This window comes from Thermobia domestica, chromosome 16, assembly GCF_964235325.1.
Source record: "Thermobia domestica chromosome 16, izTheDome1.hap1.1, whole genome shotgun sequence".
Taxonomy (NCBI): domain Eukaryota; kingdom Metazoa; phylum Arthropoda; class Insecta; order Zygentoma; family Lepismatidae; genus Thermobia; species Thermobia domestica.
This window is the reverse complement of record NC_137469.1, coordinates 153,074,423-153,091,283: the sequence shown is the minus strand read 5'-3', so window position 1 is coordinate 153,091,283 and position 16,861 is coordinate 153,074,423. Positions and strand designations below refer to the sequence as shown.

Below are 16,861 nucleotides of genomic sequence, written 5' to 3'. Positions count from 1 at the left end.
TTCTGATTTGTATAGTGCTCCACAAACATTTTTGAAAGTTTCATTGTTAATCTTTGCCAACGGGATATTTGCTCCAACTAAGGCACTGCAAAGATTGTAAAACGGAGAGAACTTATTATGTCCATTAGTACTTTGTCCTAACAGAAGCTGCTTTCCCTTTTTTCCTCGGGCCGGGAAGCTGATTTCACGTCCAACGTGTTATTGGACATGGCATAGGTTTTTCTGCACTCACTTTCACTTCGTAATATTTGCAGAAAAGAATATTTCCATCCATTGAAAAAACTTCTGCTCCAAATTTAGACACAAACTGACGCAAAGAGGAAGTTTCTTGGGTTTAATTTGAGACATTTAACGGTCTGTCCTTCTTCTTCCACAAACTGAAGTTCAAACTAAAATATGGAAACTTCGTGACCCTCACCTGCCTGCTGGAAGACATTGTTAGGCCTCCTTATCTTACTTGTGATTGTTGCAGATCTGGTCTTATCAGTCCAGTCGTTGAAGAATGTCTTATCTTTTGAACCTTTGTTTACTAAAGAAAAAATATTTAAGAAGTGGTGGTGATTCGAGTTAATGGCCAGCAAATTTATTGTCGAAAGATGAAGTGTAAGAAAAGACTTTAAGACCTATAAAAAGCTTTTAAAAAAGACTAATAAAGAAAAAAACGCCAAAAAAGGCAAAATAAAATCCACCATTTTCTGGGCTACAATGACTCAAAATAAACATATGTTAAGCCTCGTCTTCGGGCACTCGTAAAAAAAAAGGAATTTTCCTCAACTCACGGGCCCTACTGATAACTCAATTGCCTTAGAACATGAATATGGTTTTTGCGGAGACATCATATATCATTACTATTATAATTATTATTACGACTACTCGCAGTATTGTATTGAGGGTTAGGATTCTTAGTTGCAATTTTCATTTCAAAAGGGCAAAAAGGTTCTATTTCAATCTACCACTTTCATAACTACTATTTTATCTAATTCAAAAGCAACTAATAGAAACACTATATATCTATAATATAATATAGACTATCATATAATTATATTAGCTATATATTGAATACAGTACCCAGTACAACTAGGTATACTAGTTGTCACCACAGGAAAAAAAAGAAACAATTGTACTTAAGAACATTAAGCAGTTCTAAGCTATTAAATGTTTGGCAGTTTCCATTAATATAAACAGAAGGAGATTGATGGGGGTTTCAATCATTCCAGAATTTTTAGTAAACCAATATTTTCAAGTTAAAGCAGCAAAGAGGGAATAAACACCAGAAACATAGTTAATCGAAAAAATGTACTTCTGCCCCAAAGAAGATCAGTGATAATTTTCTAATACCTTCTAGGTTCAGTGCAAAATGTACCTCTATCATAGAGCAAAAAATCAATAAATTGAAACCAAATTCAAAGTGCAAGAGAATGAAAACACGTAGTGAAACGAGATGCTGCACTAGGCATGATGCTATATTACTTTTCAATGAAATCTGATTATAATTCTTGTTGCCGTTGAATAGGTCAGTCAACTATCTAGTGAGCATTGATAGAAAACACGAATATTTTTAAATAGCTTAGGATAGCCATTCATCCAAGCTCTGATTGAATATCATTTTTGGCAATTTTAGAGATTACCCAAATGTAGTTTAGTCCTACCTTTTAGAAACCTAATATTCAGTCTACATCAGCTATAATAACGTATTCCTTCCGAAATATTATTTTTGGCAACTTTTTATCCATTAAAGGTGGCAAGACGGACCGCCCAAATTTGCAGAGTTATATACCCTAATTCTATACATTATTTACCATATTTTATTCTTTGGCAGTTTCATAATTTAGAGGTTAGGTCAATACACCTGTCAAATTTAAGGGGGGTGCGGCATGGTATCTACATCCTAATAAAGAGAATGAATTAATGCAGCGAATTACATCCTAATATAATGTAATGAAATTACATTTTACAGGATAAATTAGCACAAACAAAACTCCGCATTGAAAACATAGTGATTATTTATACATTCTTGGCCTTTTTTACACATGGAAGAAGCAACATGATCTACTTAAATTTTCAGAGGTAAATGCCTTAGAACTACAGAACAATTTCCAATATTTACTTTTAGATAATACTAAAACTTAAGAGGGCGTTCACTATAGGAGAGACCGAGAATATTTCAGTTAAAATAAGAAAAGCATTCACTACCTATTTAATGTGCACAGTAGCGACATAAATTTCGTTCATTCTGAGTTTGTTATTCGTGTAGAAGGTTGGTGTTTTTATTATTCTGTATTCACTCAACAGTTGCCGGGAATGTGCATATTTTCCTAACCCGGCAGCCCTGGCGCCAAGTCTCTCAGTCTCGTGCCATCTGTTTCAGTAGCCTGTTACTAGTAGCTGGCCGTTGATTCTGATTCGGGTTCAAATTTCTCAATGGGCACTTCTGAACATGATTTATTACCTTGTGATAACATATTGAAAATTTTGAACTTTCTACTAAATAATGATTTTAATTCTACCATATTTGTCGTAACTTTTCAATGTTTTTAAAGCTACACTAAGATGTAACATTTGTATTGAAATTCGCAATATACCTTTTTCATATGCGTGATACAAAATAAAGTTATCAACAAAAAATTTAAACAAGAATTATTAGGTAAAGACATAAAATTTAACAAATGGGTCTGTAAGACTAGGCGCCAGTGCTCAAGTTACATTAACAGGCGCCAGTGCCGCCGTGTTTTAACAGTGGTTTGCAACAGCTACTATCTTGGCTGATATAATTGTTGTGTATGCAGCAAATAAGTTGCTAAACATGAGTGAGTGTATAACTTTACTAAGATATTTTGATGTGTGTAAAGCACAAATTTTGTGTACTTCGAACGCCATTTCATCGCCTTTTTCCGATACGTTTGTAACTGACACTTCCTTATTTTCAGAACCTAATAATGCGGCTATTTGAGTCAATCGAATTTTGAGAGTAGCATGAGATTGAAATTTTGTGTTTACCGCTGCAGTGTCCATGAATTACAAAGATTGGACAGAGCAGTTGTAAAATGAATGAAAAATTTAGCCACCAATAGGGCATGCAACATTTTCTCACTACTAACGGGTAATTTACATTGACACGAGCGACAATAGAATTGCGAAGGAGATTTTTTGAAATATATTTCACATTATGTTGGGAAAAGCAGTAAGACTATCCCGAAGATAAGGAAACTTCATAAGAAAAAGATCTCTAAGTGACCTGTGACAACCAATAATAGCAACGACGACGATGAATAGCAAGATGTAAATGAATCTGGGGAAAATGTTACATGTGAACCGTGAACCTAGCGATATCTATGATGAATCTGACATAAAATATGATTGGATTCGCTGGCTGCAAAACACGTAAATAATGATATCATGAGATGTATATGAGCTTCGTAAGACAATATTTTCTGTGGCAAATGTTTGTGGAGTGCATATTTCTTCAACAACTTTTAACCTTTCTTGGTTCATATCTTTCGCGGTGCTGTTTTAGCTTTTAACATTTTATTGTACAGAAACTTCTAACTTAGATAAGATATCGTTCTCTATTCTCGTGTACTTTTCATGTTGCAACTAGTATGAGTTCTAGATATATTCTACTTTTTAAAATAAATTAAAATAAAAGTACAGTACAGTCATAACTCAAATCGTTACATCAGACTCATATAATGCTTATATTTACAAATCATTTTCTGTCATTTTGACTCTGTTTCTTTTCTGAGTATGTTTTTTATACTGTAGTAGGACTTTCGTTTTCTGATATATTATATAATAACAACTGGTTAATATGTTGACATCATGAGTTAAAGCACCTGTTGAACTTATTTTCGAAAAAATCTATTACTATACTCAAATAGCCAGGTTACCCTTAGTCCTACTAAAATTTGAGAGGGGGTAAACCGTGATATCTATATTCTATGATAGAAAATAGAGCAATATACTTATCCATAGGAGATCGTATAACGTGATAAACCTCCACCATAAAGGAAAAAGTAGACCAAAACCAAATATCATCAAAATTCAAATTTTTGACAACTTCTTTCTCATAAAAGGAAACAAGATTGAACACATAAACGTTCAGGGACAGATACTATGGTTCTATACAATCCTATCAAAATTTCAGTTTTAACAATTTCCAAAATATAGGAGATGGTGCAATGCACCCCTTCAGAAAACGAAGGGAAGTGGATCAACGTGTACATGCCAAAATACAGAAGGGATGCTTCAAGGTAATCCTGGGTCATTATTCCCGGGTCAAGGCACCTCTAAATTTATTGCTAATTCGTTCAGGCTAGGGAGTCCCTAGTGATGGGCAGTGGGAATATTCTCAGTGGGAAGAAATTTTAAAAATGGGAATATTCCCGGGTTTTTTCTTTGGCCTATAAATTCCCGGGAAGGAATTTATTTCCACTTCTTTACTTTATCTTCCAAATTATAAGAACTATATGACAGATTACCGTATTTTAATATATTATGACTTACTTCTAGATTTTAAAGAATTTCGAGGTTAAAAAACTTAAATTCTTTGACAGTACTTTATATAACTAAAAATACGATTTTTTAAGTTCCATTTCCATTTCCCCTAAAAAGTAGAGTAATTGTTTAGTATTGAGGGGCCAAAAGCAGGATGATTTACGGAAGAAATGAGTTGATAGTAGTGTTCAAGTAATCAAGAAAGTACGAACTCATTTCTATAGGGCAGTAGGGGATTTGTACAAACCGTAAAGGTAAGTCGAAGTGATTTATGTGAGAAAAGAAAGTGAATTGTTAGTAAGGAAGATAGAAAACAACGTGCCCTGCGGGGTTCTAACTCGCCTTCACTCGCTAACGCTCGCTCGGCAATGCTGTCTAAATTTAATGTAGGTAACGTAATTTAACGTAGAAAACCATAAAACAACCGTAGATAACCAAAAGTAGCAAAGTACTAATTTACAAATGATGGAAAGAAATCATTTTGTAAAGTAATGTAGAATTATGTAGAAATATAAATGAAGTACTATTAATAAACCCTGAACCACCGTTAGTAATACATGTCAGTCTGTCTCCTCTCTCTGACTGGAATTTCTGAAGAGGTACTCGAACTTCTTTTACATATGATTAATGCATGGAATTTCGAGAAATGGGCAGGGAGAAAAGTCGTGTGTGGCAATGTTACATGCAAAATTATAGACAGGAAAGTATCTTGCTAATATTGTGAACATACATATCTATGCGAAAATGTTGACAAAATGGTGGGACATGTGTGTTTTGGCAGTTACCCAACCTAATTTGTTTATAACATTTAAAAATTTAATATGTTTATAATATCAGTAGTAGAAGTTTAGAAAATCCACTAACATGTAAATTTAAACTGTTTAGTGGTTTAAAAATATGTGGACTTACTATACCAGTTTTGGAACATATTTACTTTCATAGAACATATTGTAAATAAATATCCATTTTGCGTACTCTCTAAATATAATAAAATATTAATAAAATAACAAAACATCGTTCAGAATATACATTCTAAAGACTCCCCTGGGAACAACAGTAATAATATCCTGTGATATAAAAACGAATTTAACTCTGAAATCATAATATAGTAATAGAATGCAATTTTCTTTGTGATTGTACATACATTCCCGGAAAATTCCCATTTTGGGGAATCTTCACGGGAATCTTCCCAGGGAATATTACCAAAAAATATCTTCCCGGGAATTTATCCATCACTAGGAGTCCCCCGTTTTATTGTCATTTTCTGTCCGACAAATATCTCACTTTCGTAGTTCTATTATTGTATTTTATTAAATAATGGCGCATAAAACACCGATCGCAGTTTGCTATGCAATTCTTTGTTTTCAATGCATTTCTATGATAGTAGCGAACTGCAATACTTTCTCACTCTTCCTCTCTCTCAGTGCATATGTTTGAGTAGAAAAGTAAATATGTTTAACACTAAAGTTTCTATTTGTGTATAAAGTGGTTATAGAGGGTGTTTCAAAACAACACTAGCAACATTTGGGAGGTGATTCCTAACACCAAGATAAGACAGAAAGTATAGATCAATCTGAGTGTAGAATGCTTCACTACAACTAGCTGAAAATTTGGCGGAAAAATGTAAAGATAGCCCTAACTCGAAGACAAAGGAAGGGCCCGAATTTCAAGACTAAGTTGGAAATTGTAATTTTCTTGATAGATAGGAAATATTTTTCTTCCTTTTGATTATTGATATAGTAACCTCAAACTGTAACAAAGTTGTGAAAATATTTACTTTGGAAAGGGTGCATGCACGACTAAACGTAATATCCTTTCTTACGACTATGCTGTTGCTAATAAGTTCGCCTGAGTACAATGCAGCGAATTTTCCTTTTTACATGTGAACCTTAACACACAAGTTGTTCACAATGTATATGTACAAAATGATGGTAGATGCTATAGTGTGAAAGAATAAATACTTTCGGATGACACAGTTTTACTAAGCATTAAAAAAAGAAAAATAGGATTCAATAAGGAGAGGATTTTAAAAAGGAAATAATTATTGTTAACATCTTATTCACAGTCAAAAAAATCGAAGTTTACTTTTTGTGAAGAACTATGCTCATTGACAGACTCCTCAAGTTCTCCAGACGGTTACGGAACAGAGCCAAAGAGAATGGAGGTCTGAGAAAGCTCCCTGGAGAAGACCAAAATATTACGTCTATAATATAATAATAAATATAATAGTACCATGTGAAAATAATATGTGCCTCTTCGTATACTAAATATGCCCCCGGGAACATTTTTTCTTAAAGAAACACTCCTGCGAGCGAAGTACAAATCAAGTGTTAGTACAGCGCATGCTATGTCCGTGAAGTGAGGCAAAATGCCTAACACGTACTGTGTTTTCGGTTGTAATTCTTGTGCGATTAAAGCTGAGGAACGTAAAGTACTGTATCTTTCTTCACGTTTCTAAGTCGTGAGAAATCACCAGATCGATATAAATTATGGCTCAAGAAAATCAACAGGAAAAATTTTCTGCCAAATGAAAACACTCGTGTTGTTTCCAAACATCTTGAAGAGTCCGACTTCGAGCAGACATGTTTTCTGAAAGAAAAGTTAATGCCTGAAGAATTCTTTACACGCAAACTGATAAAGAATGCTGCTCCAAGTATATTATTGAAAGGTTTAGAAACCGAGCCATTGAACAAGCGACCGACGTTGTAACTCATAATTCTGAGTGTACTGTTACAGAAATAAATATAACTAGAACTGCTATACAAGGCAAATTGCGGAGTGAAATATGCCGTCTTGCAGAAGCAATCACTGACGATGACAGTGTTCTTGAGAACATTGATTCATCGTTTTTTTTTTTTTGTATGAATTAACAATGATAATGGGACGGGTGTCGAGAGTTGTTCCACGGAGAGCAATGCGAATAAAACAAATTTGGCCGGCAATGTAGTTTTTTCAAATGTGAATATATTGTTTTGCTCAGCAAATAATTTGTTTGAGTTTACTTATGGAAAATATTACAACTGGTAAAGTATTTTTCGTATTGTGGCAAACTTTCATTTTTACTACATATACCTCGTTTCTGTACATACCTTGAAGCACAAAATTATAGGGTCATCATTAAAAATTGCAACAAAAAATGAAAATGAATATACTTATATTTGGGAATCGGAACCATGATTAAAGAAAAGACACTTAGGTGTTGTAGCAATCTCGTCCATAATCTATTTAAATGGTATTGGTTTCGAAATTTTAGTTCCTTTTCTAAAACGCTGAACTGACCCTTTGTATGAAAAACACGTTTTATAATATAAAACTTTGGTGTAGCCCACCATCAGATATTATTTTTTTCTGCATGCAGATGATTTCTTAGTCTTTGCAATCGTTCTGCAAAATAAATCGCATTTTAAAACGCGCCACCGCACCACGCACAAACGAAATGCTGTGTACGGAAGCCTGGTCTCGCAGCTTGACCACGGATGACGTCATCACATTATCTTTTTTCCTCTCTTACTCGCTAACGACTGAACACATCGCGATCAATTTGTTTTAGAATTTTCTACTTTACAAATGGAAATAATTTTGTAAAAAAAAAAAAAAATGCATTTCTAAGTCGAATTGCTCCTTTAATGAAATCTACGTCTAAAAATGATAAAATAGTCTCTCTAACCCGACTTCGATCCGACATTTTGATCTCGAGTTATGATTATTATTTGCATTTTTCCGACAAATTTTCGACTTGTCATAGCGCCGAAAGGAAGCATTTCTACAGGAATCACCACCGTTGTCTGTGTTGTTATGAAACATCTTGTATATGAGTATCTGAGCAACTGATACCATGATCTTGCAAGGATGTTCATGTTAATTGGTCAGAAGTATTTTTGTCGATATTTATCATAATATGATAAGATTTTACTTTAGTGATCGAATAAATTTAGTATGATTTTCTACGCTATGATGGTAATGTACATTTTCCTGATCACTTTGAAGGATGCAAAAGTACCCCTATCATGAGCCTTCCATATCAGGCGAATTCTTTTCTACGTGATCTGAAATAATAAGTGAAAGTATTTAAATGAAAATTCAACAAATTATTATTATTGGTTGTTGTTGTAGTACTGGTGGAGACGGAGTCATACCCAAGTTTTCTACGACAGCATCATTCCCAAGTTTAACTTAGAAATGTAAATATATGAAGAATGCCAAAGATTATTATCATTATTATTTGTCTTTAATTGTTTCCTGCATTCTATAAACTTGTAAAATTAACCCTTTGTTCGATCTGTCGAATGATTTCTCAATAGTGATATATATTGTTAATTTTTTATTTATATTACATTACTTGGTGATTTAATGAGCTCTTTTATGTTCTGTTGCAGAAGTTCCACACTACTATGAGGTAAAAGTTTACAATGTCTTTGTGATGCGAGGGAACATAGCTGTGTTGCGGTGCGGAGTTCCAGCATTTGTAAGCAACAACGTTATTGTTACGGGTTGGATGCTAGATGACGTACCTCTCGGACGGACAGCATTGCGTCCTGGCGGCAGGTAACCTTTTACTTTACCTTCCTTTAGTATATTTTTTCTGTCATAAATCATAAGGGATAGCTTATGTTGAACTAATTTTCTTTTATTCACGAAAACACATACACACACACATAGTAGTGTCAATTTCAAAATGGGTAGGAGGGAGCAAATTTCTCCACTGAGAGAAGAGTTTCGCTTTCTTATTAGTATATAATTTATTAAAATATAGTATATGCACTATTCAAGCTCAGGGGAAGCAATTGCCCCTCCCTCCCCCAAATGACGCCCTTGGGATCAAATAAAATCAACCACAAAATCATTCAATAAAAATACAAAATAAACTGATCTCTTGTGTAATGAAGTTATGATACTGATTTATCTCATGAAGCTGTAAGTTGCTTTGAAACATCCGCATTTATTGAAACTTTATTAAAATGTAAATTCATTTACTGTCAACATAATATCCTGGCAGGTTTGAAAGTCCTTATTTCTTAAACGATTCATGTAGATACAGTGCTGACCAAAGTTGACATCCAAGAAGTGCTTGCGAACTCGGTCATATTTTTTATATAAATTATAAGGTAACACGCGTTACCGGATTATATTTTAGAGTATGAATTAGTAGACTGATTCTGTTGTATAGAAACTTTCACTTGTTATAAACATCTGATTTAAAAAAGGGAACATGTGTTTCGATGTCTTAGATAATTTCGTTCTTAAATGGAGGAAAGATGCAATTTATTCAAACTTATTGTTATTTATTTAGAAAATGTACGATCTGAAAACTCGATTATGTTTGTGGTGTATGAAATTCAGAATATACATTCTGAATTAAGAATAAGAGAATATGTCTTCCAGTATTTTAAGAATTACAATTTCTAAAAGAGACAATTAGGAGAAATTTCTGTACTATTCTTATTTTTATTTTTTATTTTTTTTATTTAAATACTAGCTGAAAATAACCATTCTTCGCATGGGGCTGTATTTGCAAGTCCACGCCTGTAGGAATATCTCCATTCATATCAGCGACCGCGAAAACTATGTATTGGACACTAAAATCGGTCATTTTGGATTATTTTTACATGTCTCAGTATCTCGCCCGGTAACCCCGTTGTTTGAAGCTCATACTTGCTACGGAATACTGAAATTACCCTGTTAGTTATTTTCTGTATACTATAAAATTTCATACTAGTAATAAACATGTTTTGATCTCTCCTTAATAAAAAATCAACAGTTATTTAGTAGTGTAAAAATCATTTAAATATTAAAACTATTAAACCTTCTTGCGCTATATCGATAATATTAATGGCCAATATTTAGCAGATAGCCAGCTAAGGGGCTATCTGCTTGAATGCTTGAATGCAGAATAGTTAAATAGTTACTGAAGGGACGACAAAACCGATCATAGATAACGCCCATCATTATGATAATTATCAGAGCTTTATATGTAATATATCTTTATTGAATTTGAAAGATCTAGCAAGCTGACTTGTTTTGTTCTAATGATGTAACCCATTCATGGTATCAGAAGAAAAGGGGCAGCCTTTGTTACAGCAAAGAACCCTGAAGAGAGAAGACCCTCCAGAGCCAACCGGGTTACCATATACAGTGTGTCTGTCGATTGTCTGTTATTAGCTTTTCGCATGGAAAAGTATAGTCTAAAGCCATCAAATTTGGTAGACGGATAGAAATTGATCAGATCTAATCACGTAAGAACTAAAAGGTCTTTTTTCCCATTTCCGGCTCTGGGGATTTTCAAGAGGGTTTGAAAATGTTCTTGGCAATTTTCTAAGAACACTCCTTGTAACTAGCATTTTGTTTTGGTATTGCGGCTTACATAACAGCAGATTATAAACACCCGGGTAAAAGAATGGCTGAATGAATATTCTTCTTCCTGTCATTTAATAATAATAAAATAATGTGTGTCCGTCATCAGCTTTTAACGTGAAAACAAGTAGCGTAGAGTCCCAAATTTTGTAATAGATGGATTTTCACTATTTCTAATCACCTACAAAGGTGTTTCTTTGAATTTGTACTCGGGATTGGGAAGTAAAGAGATCAAAATGTATACACAAAAGATTATAAATATCCGGAACGCAGAATTTTAGAGTCAAATCATAGTTTTCAGAATCGCTGAAATGAATAGTGACACTCCGACGTCATTCAATTTCAAATTTAGTTCCCATCGTCATAGAGAAGTGACGGAGTGACATATGCAAAGTGACCAATATTATTGTTGAATATATAGTTTCCGGGATCATTAATCTGATTGGTGATAGTACTAATGACATTTGAGTTCAAGTGCACCCAGGAATGAACACCGCAGCTGATCCGAGAACTAACAAGGGTAACGTCAAAGATGTTGCTATTCGTCATTTTTTCAATAATATTGACAAGCACATCGCTGAATGCGTTGCTCTTCATTATTTCAATATTTCACTAATATTGACAGGATAATTATTTATTTCTTGCACTAATTTCTTTACATTCAATTATGATATGCTGCATAAGCGTTGTCCTCCCTGCACAAAGAACGAGAATTTCAGGAAATACAGTATATATATATATATATATATATATATATATATATATATATATATATATATATATATATATATATATATATATATGGTGTAATGGTTAAAAATAATGGTAATGGTAAAAAATAAAACCACTGATTCCTGGCACCAAAACGAGAAAAAAAAATCTATATGTTCTGTAGTCCGGAAGTGCACAGGGGAGGAGCTAGACAGCTTTAAATGTGAGCGGAAAGAAACTTCACACTTAGGGAAAAGAACTTGCCGAATTACAAACCGCATTGAAGACGTGTGTGAACAGTTACGGAACACACTGGGAATGATGGAATGCATTCAAAACTCACGATTGCATCGACATGGGAGGACAGCACTTTGAACGTCTTCTGTAGGTACGTGTATTGTTAGCACGTATGACCTACTATTTGTAGTGCTACTCTGTGTTGATGTTACAAATAAACTACGTCGTTACTTCCTTACATTATACGACTAATTATATTTGTCCATATTTCTACCTTCTATCTGCAAGTTTCTATCTGGAATACCACTTTTCATTGCCCCTGATATTATACAACCATGCTAAGTGATCTTTGCTTTGACTTCCATTGTACATGTTCGTGCAATAGTGCCATGGATAACAACTCTTTTCTGTATGGTTTCCGTTTCAATACCCCTGCCGTACAGACATTCGGTGAATCCCTTAATGACACATGGAAAATCTCTGGTGCAGTCATGTAACATGTGTTTAACATGTCAAGTCAAGATGATCTTTAGATATTTATGAACCCCCATCCTAGCTCGTATCACTATTCCGCTGGCAGATTTGAAATTCTGTTACTCTCACGTTCGAATCTGTCTAGATCCGCCCCTGACCACTTCCGGACTATAGATTATATAAACTTTTTTTCTTGTTTTGGTGCCAGGAATCTGTAGTTTAAGTTTTTATCACGACTTTTGGGATACCCTGTATATAATTCAATTCAAAGGATGATAAGAGTATGTTTAACATGCTTCAGACTTCGATTGTTACATCTCCAAAATAAATCACTGATTGAGGCCCTATAAACACCCTTCTGCACTGGAGTCAGGCCCGTAGCCAGCCTCCAAATTTAGGGGGTGCTAAATGTAAATTAGGGTGGGCACACACACAGAGACAGACATTATATATATATATATATATATATATATATATATATATATATATATATATATATATATATATATATATATATATATATATATATATAATGTCTGTCTCCGTGTGTGATGATGAGTAATTTCTTATGCTCTTAAAACTAAAACTACAGCGTGAAGGAATTATAAAATTTTCCCCTATAGCGTTAGTACAACTGTACCTGAAAGATAGAATACTATGTGTTTCCTTTTTATTTATTTGTTATGGCAACAATTTTCTTTCCGTTTTCTCATCTATTAAATAAAAAAAAATATTTTTTAAAAAATAGTTGGCCGAACGAACCAATCATTAAAATTTCCAAAGAATTAGTATAGGAAATACGTTTTCCAATTTTTGATCGACTAAAAAAATATTTGTGAAACTTGAAGAAATGACATGTAGAGAGTAATGACATTTAATACTACCTTCAAAGAGATTCTACAGAGAAGGGTCTCAAAATCTTAAATCAATATTTTGAAATACAGTGGCCTAAACAAATATATGCATATTGGAAAAATGAAATTAACATCTTACCTGTATTATTATTTACATCTCCTTAAATATGAAACTTTATATTTCTTCAAATATCACGCGCTTTATTTTACACTTGTACTTCTAAACCTTTTTTGAATAGTGTTTTATGGTGATGTTCGAAAGAAATAATGATATGTTTATGGGTTTTTGCTATCTACAAATTGATAAATTTCATAAGATTAAGAAACACAAACACAACACGCATATATACACTCCTCATATTGGCACACTATAGTAGAAACAAGTTGAACATTTGAACAATCACTAACAACACAATCTCAGTATAAGTCTCCTTGTTTTGGATGCTGCCAATCTTAGAACAATTGTGTCCAGATTGAGATTTCTGGTGATGTCATTGTTGTAACTCAACAAAACAAGATCGGCACGGTGCAGTTAATGTACAACTCCTTTTGAAAAAATGCCCTAACAAAGAAGGAATTCCTCTCACCTGAAGTAGTCCTATATAACGGTTGATCGCCTTCAGGGCAGAAATTTAGTAAAGAAAATATTCAAATTTACAAACGTAGGTATAATTTCAAATTGCTTTCTTTTTAGTAACTGAAAAAATACTTTTGGCATAAAATCCGTGAGTTCCATTTTATCAGAACACATTTCAATTTTTAGACGTCGCGGATCCAATAGGTAGGTCACGTGGACCCCCGGGGTCCGCGGACTCCAGTTTGAGAACCACTGCTCTAGACTCTTTGGAACATACTATCAACAATAATTTAGGAGGATTGCTACTAAAGTCATGTTTAAGTAAAAATAATATGTTATGTTTTGGTACTCGAGCATTCAAATAAGAAATAACTCCCAAAAAGCTCCCTGTTCTAGCGCAGTTACCTTCTTTCTCGAAACGAAATTGATAAGAGAAGTAACAGTTCATTAAATTTTCTTTGTATAGTACAGTTCATATCAAAGTATACATGAAATTCTTCTTTACATTGCACAAATAAGAATTCGAGATCAGTTGCTTTCGTAGGTACTAAAAAAGTTTAAGTTAAGAACTAATGATTTAAACAGCTATTTACTTATTTCTATTGAAGATATCTCTTCTTCAAAATGAAACTACATTAACAAATTGTTACTTTTGTGGGCTACCTCGTAGCCTCGTGGGTACAGCGCTCGCCTTCGGCGCGTCTGGTTTCGGGTTCAAACCATACTGCGAGTCCTCGGAGTCAAACCGATAGTGATTTGGATGTTACTTTAAGCTATAAGTCCCGTGTCTATATAGCCTCCTTGCTGAAGAGAGACGCTAAACTCCCCAACGCACCCTGTTTTAAGTCAAAGGTCAAATTTCAAATTTATAAAGAATTATACATATTATCATCCAATAAGGTTCAATTTTTAATTGAAAATTCTGTTTTTCGTATAAGTGCAACTACTACTTCCGTTTAGTCCGCTGCATTTTTTGTTTACATACCAGAAGATTGCAAGGTATTCTCTTACAAAATAGTAACTTTGGATGATTAGGCTTACGTCTGATGATCTGCATGAATATTTGATTCTGGCACCAAAGATTGGCAACAATTATTAAATTATTTTAATATAAGTATCTAATAATTCATCCCCGATAAAGATTAAGTGAATCGAACTTATCTTTAGTTTAAAGATATATTAACAATATTGCTTACTTATTCCAAGTTATTTAACAAATAATCAAGTTGCTGCTACACTACAATTCTCATTCTTCAATTCAACTTCGGTGCATCTTCAGAAACCAGCATCGATCAATTTTCAATTACAACCACGTTCAACTCAACAGAACAAGAGTAAATACAATTCAGAAAAGGATACTTTTCTTACTCCGTTATCACGTGACATAAAACGTAGTCAAAATCGCCTGTGTGATTTAGAGCGAAACAGTTGCGACCCCCTGTTGAGGGATGCTGTCTTTTCAATCTCTCGCATATTGACCGAAAGCCAATGACTCACAGCAAAAGGATGTTTTCAGTTGCAAATTCCAAAAAAAGGACAGGAAAAAGGAAACTCTTAAAGGTAAGATTAAGGTAAAAGTATGTTGTTTCTGAACACAAATGCATGTTTGCCGATAGAATAACCATAAGTTATTTTTCTCCTGTAGCGAGGGTCGTTTGCACATGAAGCATTAAAACAGTCTCATGCTCAAAGAAATATTAGCAATTCAAAGAAGCGTAGCGCATAAATAGGCCAATACTTTAAATGAGGATAATAAAAGTAAAATTTTAATTTAGCACTCTAAAAGTACATTTAGAAATACAATTTCTTCCAACATTTCAGTCAGTGTTCGAATTAAACTTTCGAATGAGATGGTGATGTTTATTTATTGTTGCTGTAAATGTAGAAGGCGAAAATTTATCACAGACAGGGATGTTATATTACTTCTGTGATACGAGCCGGACATAAATTTTTACCGAAGGGGAATTTCCCCGGCATTGCCCGTTAATTCGAACTATGATTTTAGTTAGGGGGCGGCAAAAAATTTAGGGGGGCTGAGCCCGCCCTAGCCCCCCCCCTTACTACGGGCCTGACTGGAGTCCCGGGGAGATTTGATACGGCGCCGAATACAGACTATTAGCTTAAAATAAAAAAAACTTATGACTTGACGCTACGTAGCCCTTAGCTTGAGTGCTTTATGTGTTGCAAATTATGAATGGTTTCTTTATTTTGATAACCCTTAGTATTTTGAGTCCAGGTAAATAATTAAATAATAAATTTAATAATAATAATTGCCGTTGCTACTGAAAATACAACTTACAAAATTGCTTTGCCAATTTAATTTGTTTAGTAGGTTAGTGCAGAATGAAACAAAACCTAAAAAAGTGCTGATAGATTCATATCTATATGAGAGAAAGGAAACTCAGCAAGTTCGGCTTTAGCATTGTAGAACGGTTCCCAAAGAATAACCATAAATTGAAACTTTGGCCTGTAGCCAATATGTATTTGTTATGTAGCGAAGAAAAGGTGGAAAATCGAAACGAAAACAGAAAGAAAAAGGATAAAACAGGAAATTCGGGTTCACGTGACTATGATATGGAAGACCGCCCTTCTGGTATTTCTACATATATGGATGACAAATTTTACCTTAGCTTTTTCCCTTCTTTGTTTATGCCATATATTCTTATCACACTTTTGCTCTTGTTTCTTGGAATTTTAGAACAGAGTTATTTTCCACCACCAAGGCTATATGAGGGTTCAATATTTAGCTTATCTCGAAGCATGAACAACATGAACTCTAACTGGGAATCGAATCGGATTTTCCACACCACAGATAAAATAGTAAATATTTGGTCAAAAAAGGTCTTACTTCAGCTCTTGTTTATAGTTTTGACAAGTAGTCTAGCAAATAGTGATTCGTTACTTGGAATCTATGCAAATATCAAAATCCAAAAATAAACTCCTGCATATCAATCATAAAATATCCATCTCACAAAATCATCACTACACATGGCTATGTAATCAAGATAACCACCTTCTATTTAAGGTACTTTAGTGGGAAATTCTTATGTTGTGTTAGGTAGTTTGCAAGATTTGCACACCTACCAATTGCAACTAATTTAAGTACTGGGATCTTTCTAGATTTACTTAAATACTGGATAGTATTGTAGGAACTAGTTTTAAA

At 33.8% G+C, this 16,861-nt stretch overlaps 1 protein-coding gene across 1 annotated transcript in view; it reads left to right on the top strand.

The window, feature by feature from the left end:
• The window catches only part of LOC145672658 (cell adhesion molecule Dscam1-like), a 439,482-nt gene that overhangs the window by 183,627 nt on the left and 238,994 nt on the right, over window positions 1-16,861 (top strand). The window contains exon 3 of the mRNA XM_081741822.1: window positions 8,871-9,039. Within this exon, the coding sequence (XP_081597948.1) occupies window positions 8,871-9,039 (169 nt within the window). The remainder of the gene's footprint in view (window positions 1-8,870; window positions 9,040-16,861) is intronic.